At 48.6% G+C, this 12,304-nt stretch overlaps 1 protein-coding gene across 4 annotated transcripts in view; it reads right to left on the bottom strand.

Annotated features, from left to right (window-relative positions):
• The window catches only part of atp8b3 (ATPase phospholipid transporting 8B3), a 57,522-nt gene that overhangs the window by 18,366 nt on the left and 26,852 nt on the right, over window positions 1-12,304 (bottom strand). For all 4 annotated transcript variants that reach the window (XM_052480523.1, XM_052480524.1, XM_052480526.1 and 1 more), the window contains exons 10-15: window positions 12,172-12,242; window positions 11,954-12,045; window positions 7,344-7,502; window positions 7,130-7,218; window positions 6,099-6,292; window positions 5,686-5,897 (exon numbers count right to left, since the gene is read on the bottom strand). In XM_052480523.1, the coding sequence (XP_052336483.1) occupies window positions 5,686-5,897; window positions 6,099-6,292; window positions 7,130-7,218; window positions 7,344-7,502; window positions 11,954-12,045; window positions 12,172-12,242 (817 nt within the window). The remainder of the gene's footprint in view (window positions 1-5,685; window positions 5,898-6,098; window positions 6,293-7,129; window positions 7,219-7,343; window positions 7,503-11,953; window positions 12,046-12,171; window positions 12,243-12,304) is intronic.

Here is a 12,304-nt window from a genome sequence, read left to right as displayed (position 1 = left end):
TGTAAGTCGCTTTGGATAAAAGCGTCTGCTAAATGGCATATTTTTTTTTTTTTTTAATTTTTTTTTTTATATAAGAGTTACGTCACCCGCAAATTCCGGATAGTATTAGATCACCCACCTGAAGACAAAGCAGCGGGTGAGCTTCTCTATCATCTGAGGCAGGAGATGAGGAGTGCACAGGATTTTGCTTTAGAGTTTAGGACCTTGGCTGCTGGCGCTGGATGGAGCGACAGGGCCCTGATTGACCATTACCGATGTAGTCTACGCGAGGACGTCCGTCGGGAGCTGGCCTGTAGAGACACCACCCTCACCTTCGACCAGCTGGTGGACATGTCCATCAAGCTGGACAACATGCTGGCTACTCGTGGACGTCTAGATCGGGGTGTGGTTGTTCCATCCTCCCGCACCCTCTCTCCCGAACATATGGAATTGGGAGGGATGGTGCGCAGGGAGACCGAAGGTCGCAGAGAGCTCGGTGCCGGGTTGGTTCCTCTGGGAATAGAGAGGGTGGGCAGGCAGGGCATTCTGGCGTCACCCCAGGTGAGTAGGCACCATTCTCATCCAGAGCCCTCTGCTGCACTAATGTTTGTCTCTGTCTCTTTTCCTGATTTTTCACTGCATTCCCAGTATAAGGCGCTAGTAGATTCAGGTGCGGCTGGGAATTTCATTAATGAAAGTCTAGCTCATAGTTTAGGGATCCCTATTGTTCCTGTGGATATGCCTTTCCCTATTCATGCCCTAGATAGTCGACCATTAGGGTCAGGGTTTATCAGGGAGGTAACCGCACCTTTGTGTATGATAACGCAGGAGGGTCACAAGGAGAAGATTAGTCTTTTCCTTATTGATTCTCCTGCGTATTCTGTGGTGCTAGGCCTACCCTGGTTAGCTTGCCATAACCCCACTGTTTCTTGGCCACAGAGGGCTCTCACGGGGTGGTTGCGAGAATGCTCAGGTAGGTGTTTAGGGGTTTCCGTTGGTGCTACTACAGTGGAAAGTCCAGACCAGGTCTCCACCGTGCGCATTCCCCCGACTATGCCGATTTGGCTCTCGCCTTCTGTAAAAAGAAGGTGACTCAATTATCACCCCATCGACGGGGGGATTGTGCGATAGATCTCTTGGTAGACGCTGCATATCTCAAGAGTCACGTGTATCCCCTGTCGCAAGCGGAGACGGAGGCTATGGAGACATGTCTCTGAATCCCTGCATCAGGGGTTCATTCAGCCATCCATTTCACCCGTCTCTTCGAGTTTATTTTTTGTGAAAAAGAAGGATGGTGATTTACGCCTGTGCGCTGATTATCGAGGTCTTAATAAAATCACAGTGAAATATAGTTACCCGCTACCTCTGATCAATACGATTATTGAGTTAATGCACGGGGCACGTTTTTTCACAAAATTGGATCTCAGGAGTGCGTACAATCTGGTGCGTATTAAGAACGGTGATGAGTGGAAGACGGCATTTAGCACCACCTCAGGTCATTATGAGTACCTGGTCATGCCATATGGGTTGATGAATGCTCCATCAGTTTTCCAATCATTTGTAGATGAGATCTTCAGGGACCTGCACGGGCAGGGTGTAGTGGTGTATATCGATGATATTCTGATAAACTCTGCTACACACACCGAGCATGTGTCCCTGGTGCGCAGGGTGCTTGGTCGCCTGTTGGAGCATGATCTATATGTCAAGTCTGAGAAATGCTTGTTTTTCCAACAATCCATCTCCTTCCTAGGGCATTGGATTTCCACTTCAGGAGTGGAGATGGAGAGCGACCGCATTACAGCCGTGTGTAATTGGCCGACTCCAACCACGGTAAAGGAGTTGCAGCGTTTTTTGGGGTTTTCCAATTACTACTGGAGGTTTATCCGGGGTTTTGGTCAGGTGGCAGCTCCCATTACCTCACTGCTAAAGGGGGGCCATGTGCGCTTGCAGTGGTCGGCTGAGGCGAGCAGGGCTTTTGAGCACTTGAAGACTCTGTTTACCTCGGTGCCTGTGCTGGCTCATCCGGATCCCTCTTTGCCATTCATAGTGGAGGTGGACGCATCCAAAGCTGGGATAGGAGCAGTGCTCTCTCAGCGTTCGGGTGCGCCACTGAAGCTTCGCCCCTGTGCCTTCCTTTCTAAGAAGCTCAGCCCGGCGGAGCAAACTATGATGTGGGGAACCGAGAGCTGTTAGCTGTCGTAGAAGCTTTGAAGGTGTGGAGGCATTGGCTTGAGGGGGCTAAACACCCTTTTCTCATCTGGACTGACCACCGCAATCTGGAGTATATCCGGCAGGCGAAGAGATTGAATCCTCACCAGGCAAGGTGGGCCATGTTATTCACTCGTTTTGTGTTTACTCTTTCTTACAGACCAGGCTCCCAGAACGTTAAGGCAGACGCATTGTCTCGGTTGTATGACACAGAGGAGCGGTCCATGGATCCCACTCCCATACTCCCAGCTTCGTGTCTGGTGGCGCCTGTAGTGTGGGAGCTGGACACGGACATTGAGCGGGCGTCACGTGCAGAGCCTTCTCCCCCTGAGTGTCCAGCTGGTCGTCTGTACGTTCCGTCTGCTGTCCGCGACCGATTGATATATTGGGCTCACACGTCACCCTCCTCTGGTCATCCTGGGATAGGTCGGTCGATGCGCTGTCTTGACGGGAGATACTGGTGGCCCACTTTAGCTAAGGACATGAGGATTTATGTTTCTTCCTGCTCGGTGTGCGCCCAGTGCAAGGCTCCTAGACACCTGCCCAGAGTTAAGCTACAACCTCTACCCGTTCCTCAACGGCCGTGGTCGCACCTGTCTGTGGATTTTTTGACTGATCTTCCACCTTCACAGGGTTACACCACGATTCTGGTCGTTGTGGATCGGTTTTCAAAGTCCTGTCGTCTCCTCCCTTTGCCCGGTCTCCCTACGGCCTTACAAACTGCAGGCCCTGTTTACACACGTTTTCCGGCACTATGGGGTGCCTGAGGATATAGTGTCTGATCGGGGTCCCCAGTTCACATCAAGGGTCTGGAAGGCGTTCATGGAGCGTCTGGGGATCTCGGTTAGTCTTACCTCAGGTTTTCACCCCGAGAGTAATGGGCAGGTGGAGAGAGTTAACCAGGATGTGGGTAGGTTTCTGCGGTCTTATTGCCAGGATCGGCCGGGGGAGTGGGCGAAGTTCGTGCCCTGGGCAGAGATGGCTCAGAACTCGCTAAGTCACTCCTCCACTAACCTTACTCCCTTTCAATGTGTATTAGGGTATCAGCTGGTTCTGGCTCCTTGGCATCAAAGCCAGACCGAGGCCCCTGCGGTGGACAATTGGTTTCGGCACGCTGAGGATGTCATAAGGTGAATGCACCAATTTGTAAGTCGCTCTGGATAAGAGCGTCTGCTAAATGACTTAAATGTAAATGTAAATGTGAGGAGACCTGGGAGGCAGCCCACGTCCACCTTCAGCATGCCATAAGGCTCCAGAAAATTGGTGCAGACCGTCGCCGCAGTGAGGCCCCAGTGTTCGCACCAGGGGACAGGGTCTGGCTCTCGACCCGAAACCTGCCCCTTAGCCTGCTCTGCTGGAAGCTGGGTTCGCGGTTTGTGGGGCCGTTTAAAGTCCTGAGGAGAGTGAACGAGGTATGTTATAGGTTACAACTACCCACTCATTACCGTATTAACCCCTAGTTCCATATGTCTCTCCTCAGGCCGATGGTGGCTGGCCCGCTCCAGGAGGCTGAAGTGCGCGATGTTCCTCCGCCTCCTCTAGACATCGAGGAGGTTCCGGCGTACTCTGTTCGATCCATTTTGGATTCGAGACGTCGGGCGAGGGGCCTTCAGTACCTCGTGGACTAGGAGGGGTACGGGCCGGAGGAGAGATGCTGGGTTCCGGTGGAGGACGTGTTAGATCCTTCCATGTGATCAGAATTCCACCGTCTCCATCCGGATCGCCCTGCACCTCGCCCTCCGGGTCGTCCCCGAGGCCGGTGTCGATGCGCAGCTGTTGCCTCTCCTTGTTCGGGCGGTGCTCGGCGTTCGACGTCACCGGTCTTCTAGCCATCATTGATCCTTTTTTCATTTTCAATTGGTTTTGTCTTGTCTTCCCACACACCTGTTTTCAATCCCATTCATTACCTGTTGTGTATTTAACCCTCTGTTTCCCCTCATGTCTTTGTCAGAGATTGTTTTATTGTCAGTGTAGTGTGATTGTTGTTTAGGTGCGTGTTGGGTCCTCGTACCCATGTTTGTTTGTTTATGTACAGTTAGTGTTATGGAGCATACTCGTTGGACTTTATTAAAAGACTCCATTTTACACTCCATTTGACTCTCCTGCGCCTGACTTCCCTGCCACCAAATTACACCTATGCATGACAACCCCTCTTTCCTGACAGCTAAAGGTCCTGAAGATTCTGCGCATGTGCAGGATTCTCTACTTTACAAACAGTCTCTGCTTTACTCGTGGAGGCCAGGCTACTCTGGTGAATGGTGCTGGTTTAATAAAGTTGGATCAAAGTTGAATCAAAGTCTGCAAGATCAGATAATGATAGTATTCTACATAATAGAACCAAATATAATAGCATAGTATAACGTTACTGTAAGACAAACACCACCTCATTTCATGATTTCATGATTGTGGGAATGGTCACATTTTTCTCTCAAATCAGATTTGTCAAAACTTAACAGCGTGAGCCACTAGGTAAAACATATGCTTTGATTTAAACTAAAACACAGGTAGGCTATGCTACACTTTGTTAACACCATCTGCTCTACAATCAAATCAAAGTTTATTTGATTGCGCCGAATACAAACTTACAGTGAAATGCTTACATACAGGCTATAACCAATAGTGCAAAAAAGGTATTAGGTGAACAATAGGTAAGTAAAGAAATAAAACAGTAAGACAGACTCTATACAGTAGCGAGGCTATATACAGTAGCGAGGCTTTGACTGGGGTGGCTGGGGTCTTTGACAATTTTTAGGGCCTTCCTCTGACACCACCTGGTGTAGAGGTCATTGTACATCCTTCACAACAAGATTGTAGGCTACTTCGAAACAACACTGAATAACTCAATATGACCTAAATGCATATCTCTATTAAACTGATTGAGATCAAATGGTTGGTATGCAGATGCTGCATAAACGTCTTACCGGTTAAACTTGAAGAATTAGCATATGTGCGATTGACAGTGAGAAAGGTGAAAGGAGGGTGACCACAACAATGTGTTCGTAAAGTAGAGGCAAAGAAACACATGTGCAGAACTTGATTTGGATCTTCAGCTCTGGGGAAAAGGTATCCGGGGGGGTACTTTTGTTTTAGTGCCCAGACAGCCCTGATAGTGCCCAGACAGCCCTCATAGTGCCCAGAAAGCCCTGATAGTGCCCAGACAGCCCTGACAGTGCCCAGACAGCCCTGATAGTACCCAGACAGCCCTGATAGTGCCCAGACAGCCCTGATAGTGCCCTGATAGTGCCCAGACAGCCCTGATAGTGCCCAGACAGCCCTGGAATTCAAGCCCTGAGTCTAACACATACAAATGTAGGTCTTGGTCTTTAGTCAGATGCAAACAAAAGTGAGTTCAGTCACTGTCTTTCCGAACCGGGGAGCAGACTGAGAAACTGCTGCACAATAACACAAGGTACTCCAGGCCCTTGTAGGTTTAGTGGTGAAACCAAATCTAACACATAGACAGAGGGTGGTTGTTTCCAGGTCATGGGCCATCCTTACCATAGATGTCCCCTGCAATGCAGCACTGTCTGAAGAGCAGGCGGTTCTGGGTGAGGGTGCCTGTCTTGTCACTCAACAGATGTCCCACCTGACCCAGTTCCTCATTCAGAGAGGTGTTCCGGGCCTGGGCAGGGATGGACCTCTCCACCCCTCCTCTCATCTCTACGTCCCAGCCTATAAACAGGCTGTGCAGCACGTGGACCATCTCAAACCTGCACACAGAGACATGAACATACTCATTACTAGATGTGTGACCGACAAAATACATTTCAACAGAGATTCATAGACTGCTGAATAAGTATGCTGTGTACAGTACTATAGGATTGGAAGAGCTGATTCCACTTTTCGATTTCTCGTATTGGAATTGAATGAATTCAAATAGAACTGACACCAACCCTGGTAGTGTTACTCACGTGATGTAGAGAGACATGGGCATGGCAGGGCTGAGCAGGATCACATAGCTCCAGAAGGTGAGGAAGGCTGTGTAGATGGGCGAGTTGCCCCTCGTTAAAGCAGACAGAACCTCTATTTGGGACGACACACGCCCCTGAAACACTCCTGACCCCACAGCCAGCAGTAGAGCCATCAGCAGTATGAACAGCACTATCTGAGATCACAGACACACACATACATGTATATGAACTCACACATGAGCACATGCCTGTTCACCCCGCTGTCGTCCAGAAGGCGAGGTCAGTACAGGTGCATCAAAGCTGGGAACGAGAGACTGAAAAATAACTTCTATCTCAAGGCCATCAGACTGTTAAACAGCCACCACTAACATTGAGTGGCTGCTGCCAACACACTGACTCAACTCCAGCCACTTTAATAATGGGAATTGATGGGAAATGATGTAAAATATATCACTCGCCACTTTAAACAATGCTACCTAATATAATGTTTACATACCCTACATTATTCATCTCATATGTATATGTATATACTGTACTCTATATCATCTACTGCATCTTTATGTAATACATGTATCACTAGCCACTTTAACTAATGCCACTTTGTTTACATACTCATCTCATATGTATATACTGCACTCAATACCATCTACTGTATCTTGCCTATGCCGCTCTGTACCATCACTCATTCATATATCTTTATGTACATATTCTTTATCCCCTTACACTTGTGTCTATAAGGTAGTAGTTTTGGAATTGTTAGCTAGATTACTTGTTGGTTATTAAGGCATTGTCGGAACTAGAAGCACAAGCATTTCGCTACACTCGCATTAACATCTGCTAACCATGTGTATGTGACAAATAACATTTGATTTGATTTGATTTGATTAAAAAAGCACACAAAAAAAGTTGGATCCTTTATCATAATAAAATGAGTCAAGACAAGAGAGTTATATAAATGAACAGATAAAACCATCTATCTCCATAACTCTCACACTGCTTTACTTCATCCTCTCCTGGCCTTTATCACTCACCCCAATGACAACTTTGTTCAGGACCTTCTCAATCTGAGTCATCTTGACTCTGAGCCGACCAACGTTGCGAAGGATTTTACTATCTGAGCCTGAGGGACAGGAAGATCTGTGTTATTTACACGTTCAATTTCATAGTCCTTGTCATTGATCTGTTAGGGGGAAAGAAAGGGTGCATAAGGTATTGAAGCAGGGGCTATGTATGCGTGCTGAGTACCGGTGTATATCGCCATGCCAAAGGCTGTGTCTGTATTTCGAAGTACTGTTCCTCTCAGCAGGATGTGTTCACTGTCCAGAGGGTGGCGCTCTCCTCTCCAGCGGAGCTCCCCCCGGAAGGTGTACAGATGGCTGTTGGGCTCCTCACACAACACAATGCCTGAAAGAGGGAGGGAGAGAGGGAGAGATGGAGTGGGGAGCGAATAAGAGAGGAAAGGAGGGAGAAATAGAGAAAGGTAGGCAGAGAGAGAATGATGGAGGGATAAAGAGAAAGAAAAGGCTGTTTACATTTGTAAACCCTCTCCTCCAACCCCACCCAGTCAGCCCCTACCCATACGGTCATGTGTCATCACAATCTTCGCTCTCTCTTTCCCACTACTCTCTCCTCTTCTATCCTATCGTCTCTCCCTTCTGCCAAATCCTACTCCCTCCTGTCTCCTAATTCTGCCTGTTTGACCCTACATTCCTCCCTTTCCACATCTTATGACTGGCACCGTCCCCTTTCCCCCCGGTCGGCCCTCCCCTCCTCCTCTGTGGCTCAGTGACTCAGTGGGAGTCTACAGAAAAGGTTTGCGGGCAGCTGAGCGAAACTGGTGGAAAACAAAACTTCCAGAGGACCTATCATCCTTTCACTCCCTCCTCTCTACCTTCTCTTCCTCTGTATCTGCTGCTAAAGCCCCTTTCTACCGACAACCTGCCAGCTCGACCCCATCCCTTCCTCCCTTCTCCAGACCATCTCTGGAGACCTTCTCCTATTCCTCACTTCAAAATGGCCAGAGTCACTCCCCTCCTCAAGAAGCCAACACTCAACCCCTCTGGCGTCAAAAACTACAAACCGGTATCCCTTCTTTCTTTTCTTTCCAAAACACTTGAGCGTGCTGTCTCTGATCAACTTTCTTGCTATCTCTCTCAGAACTATCTTCCTGATCCTAACTAGTCAGCCTTCAAGACGGGTCATTCAACTGAGACTGCTCTCCTCTGTGTCACAGGGGCTCTATGTTGCCATGACAACATCAGGGAAACTTGGCAGAAGGGAGTAGTTAATCATATTACAGAACTTCTGCAACATCTTTAATTGAGACTCTCATTCTCCTTAATTGCCAGCCTGAACACGTTATGGAAAGAGATTAACTGTATAGGAAGCTCTGAGGACAGCCAATAGGTCGTCTGGATTGTGGACGGCCAATAAATTGTCAGATGCAAACAGATTATAATCTTTAATGGAAAACACTTTTTTTATAGACCTACTGGTGAACCGGTGTTTGAGTTGTGTAGTTGCAATATCATTCATTTCAATTGATGTGCTGCACAATGGACATATACTGCACAATGTCTCAGGAACGACTGTCTGGGTTGGCAATACTAAGTATAGAAATCAATTTGGCCCGTAACCTGGACCTACAGGCCTAATGAAAACATTTGGAGGACTTCAGGAGACCAGAGGAGTCTAAGAAGTTGGATTTCATTTAATTTAAATTCTCTTAAATATTGCAGCCCATTTGTGTAGGCCAGATAAAACCCACTGAGTTCAACGATAAATAGTGACTGAATTTATACTCAATAACTTTTTTCCTCATTGTTAGGCTATTTGATTTGTCATTTTTATAAAAAAAATATAAATAGCAACTAAATACTGTAGGCCTATATATCTATAGATAGTACACTGCATAATGAAACAATCCCCAATAAGCTTGTGTTTTTAGGGTGGACTGGGTGGACTATTATGTGGCATTAGTAGATTGTTTTTAAGCACTTTCTAGGAAGAGAGCGCGACGTCGGCTCATGTCATACAGGTTCAGGTAGGCTGTAAAGGACAGTTGAATATTGAAAAAAAATCATTGGTAGCTGATTAGTATGCTGTTGCATCGAAAATATATTTTACAATCTCCAGTGTTTGAATTATAAACTTTAATTAATGAACAAGTAATTACATAATTTCCACCAGCCAGATGTCTAAAAATGGGAAACTGTGTTATGCCAGTGACCCCAGTTGACAACTCCACGGTGTCCCCCACCCAGAGTGCAAAGAACCCTGTCATTCTCTGCAAACATCAAAGCAGTGACTGGCTCCTGCAGGTTCAGGCTCTACAACATCCGTAGAGTACGACCCTACCTCAACCAGGAAGTGATGCAGATCCTAATCCAGGCACTTGTCATGTCCCGTCAGAACTACTGCATCTCGCTGTTAGCTGGAATTTCTGCTTGAGCCATCAAACCCTGCAACTTATCCAGAATCCTGCAACCTGCCTGGTGTTCAACCTTCCCAAGTTCTCCCATGTCACCCCGCTCCTCCACACACTCCACTGGCTTCTAGTTCAACCTTCCCAAGTTCTCCCATGTCACCCCGTTCCTCCCCACACTCCATTGGCTTCCAGTTCAACCTTCCCAAGTTCTCCCATGTCACCCCGTTCCTCCGCACACTCCACTGGCTTCTAGTTCAACCTTCCCAAGTTCTCCCATGTCTCCCCGTTCCTCCGCACACTCCACTGGCTTCTAGTTCAACCTTCCCAAGTTCTCCCATGTCACCCCGCTCCTCCACACACTCCACTGGCTTCTAGTTCAACCTTCCCAAGTTCTCCCATGTCACCCCGCTCCTCCACACACTCCACTGGCTTCCAGTTCAACCTTCCCAAGTTCTCCCATGTCACCCCGCTCCTCCACACACTCCACTGGCTTCTAGTTCAACCTTCCCAAGTTCTCCCATGTCACCCCGCTCCTCCACACACTCCACTGGCTTCCAGTTCAACCTTCCCAAGTTCTCCCATGTCACCCCGTTCCTCCACACACTCCACTGGCTTCTAGTTCAACCTTCCCAAGTTCTCCCATGTCACCCCGTTCCTCCGCACACTCCACTGGCTTCCAGTTCAACCTTCCCAAGTTCTCCCATGTCACCCCGCTCCTCCACACACTCCACTGGCTTCCAGTTCAACCTTCCCAAGTTCTCCCATGTCACCCCGCTCCTCCACACACTCCACTGGCTTCCAGTTCAACCTTCCCAAGTTCTCCCATGTCACCCCGTTCCTCCGCACACTCCACTGGCTTCTAGTTCAACCTTCCCAAGTTCTCCCATGTCTCCCCGTTCCTCCGCACACTCCACTGGCTTCCAGTTCAACCTTCCCAAGTTCTCCCATGTCACCCCGTTCCTCCACACACTCCACTGGCTTCCAGTTCAACCTTCCCAAGTTCTCCCATGTCTCCCCGTTCCTCCGCACACTCCACTGGCTTCTAGTTCAACCTTCCCAAGTTCTCCCATGTCACCCCGTTCCTCCGCACACTCCACTGGCTTCCAGTTCAACCTTCCCAAGTTCTCCCATGTCACCCCGCTCCTCCACACACTCCACTGGCTTCTAGTTCAACCTTCCCAAGTTCTCCCATGTCACCCAGCTCCTCCCACACTCCACTGGCTTCCAGTTCAACCTTCCCAAGTTCTCCCATGTCTCCCCGTTCCTCCGCACACTCCACTGGCTTCCAGTTCAACCTTCCCAAGTTCTCCCATGTCACCCCGTTCCTCCACACACTCCACTGGCTTCCAGTTCAACCTTCCCAAGTTCTCCCATGTCTCCCCGTTCCTCCGCACACTCCACTGGCTTCTAGTTCAACCTTCCCAAGTTCTCCCATGTCACCCCGTTCCTCCGCACACTCCACTGGCTTCCAGTTCAACCTTCCCAAGTTCTCCCATGTCTCCCCGTTCCTCCGCACACTCCACTGGCTTCCAGTTCAACCTTCCCAAGTTCTCCCATGTCACCCCGTTCCTCCCCACACTCCACTGGCTTCTAGTTCAACCTTCCCAAGTTCTCCCATGTCATCCCGCTCCTCCACACACTCCACTGGCTTCCAGTTCAACCTTCCCAAGTTCTCCCATGTCACCCCGCTCCTCCACACACTCCACTGGCTTCCAGTCAAAGCTCGCATTCACTACAAGACCATGATACTTGCCAGCAAGATGAACTGCCTTCTGGCTGTGCTCGAACCCTACACCCGAACCGAGTACTCGATTCTGCCACCTCTGGTCTCTTAGCCCTCCCACACCTACAGGAGGCCAGCTCCCGCTCGGTCCAGTCCAAGCTCTTCACTGTCCTGGCACCCCAATGGTGGAACCTGAAGCTAAAACAGCAAAGAACTTCCCCATCTTCCGAAAACATCTTCCCGAAAACCCCCCTCGCACCCACATTTTTCAAAATAAATAAAATTGCCTTTCATAAATGAACACTCGCATTTCCCCCCCACACACACACACACTAGCTCTGACTTTGCTGATAGCTACTTTATACAGGAAACATGTACTTACTATGACTGTGATATGTTGTAATTTGACCTAGCTATTTTAAGATGAACGCACTAACTGTAAGTCGTTCTGGATAAGAGCGTCTGCTAAATGACTAAAATGTCAAATGCAACCTGACACTGACATATTGTTATTATGAGCTCACCCCAATTTTGATACACTTTGCATTTTTTCCTAATTCCCTTTACTTCTTAATGCCCTGTATCAGGGCGGTGACTACTATTGAAGGCAGATAGGGTCTGCTTCAGTTCTGAGCTCACCCTATTTTGCATACGCTTTGCATTTTTTCCTAACTCTCCTAATGCTTTGGCTCAGGTGGTGCCTACCATCGAAGGCAGCCAGGGTCTGTTCTGTGGGGTCAGAGGTCATCTCTGTGTGGGTGGCGTCCAGGGCCTGCCGGTACTTTAGATTGGTCTCTCTGCAAAGACAGGGACCACGGTCAAGCGTCATAACCCTCAGCTTAAAATAAACAGGTCATATCTGGTTCAAGTGTACAGTATGGACAAGAGTACATTGCCAGTATATGGATGTTTCTGTCCCCTACCCATCAATGTCAGCTGTCTCTACGTAGCACAGGCTGTGTGGCTCAGAGCTGCAGAGGAGCAGTAGATCTGCCTACAAGGGATACAGAAGGAAAAGATGTCTATAGAGAGAAGCACAAAGGGGCGACCAGACAG

Source organism: Oncorhynchus keta, chromosome 26, assembly GCF_023373465.1.
Source record: "Oncorhynchus keta strain PuntledgeMale-10-30-2019 chromosome 26, Oket_V2, whole genome shotgun sequence".
Lineage (NCBI taxonomy): Eukaryota > Metazoa > Chordata > Actinopteri > Salmoniformes > Salmonidae > Oncorhynchus > Oncorhynchus keta.
The sequence above is the reverse complement of the archived record's forward strand: the minus strand, read 5'-3'. Positions and strand labels throughout refer to the sequence as shown.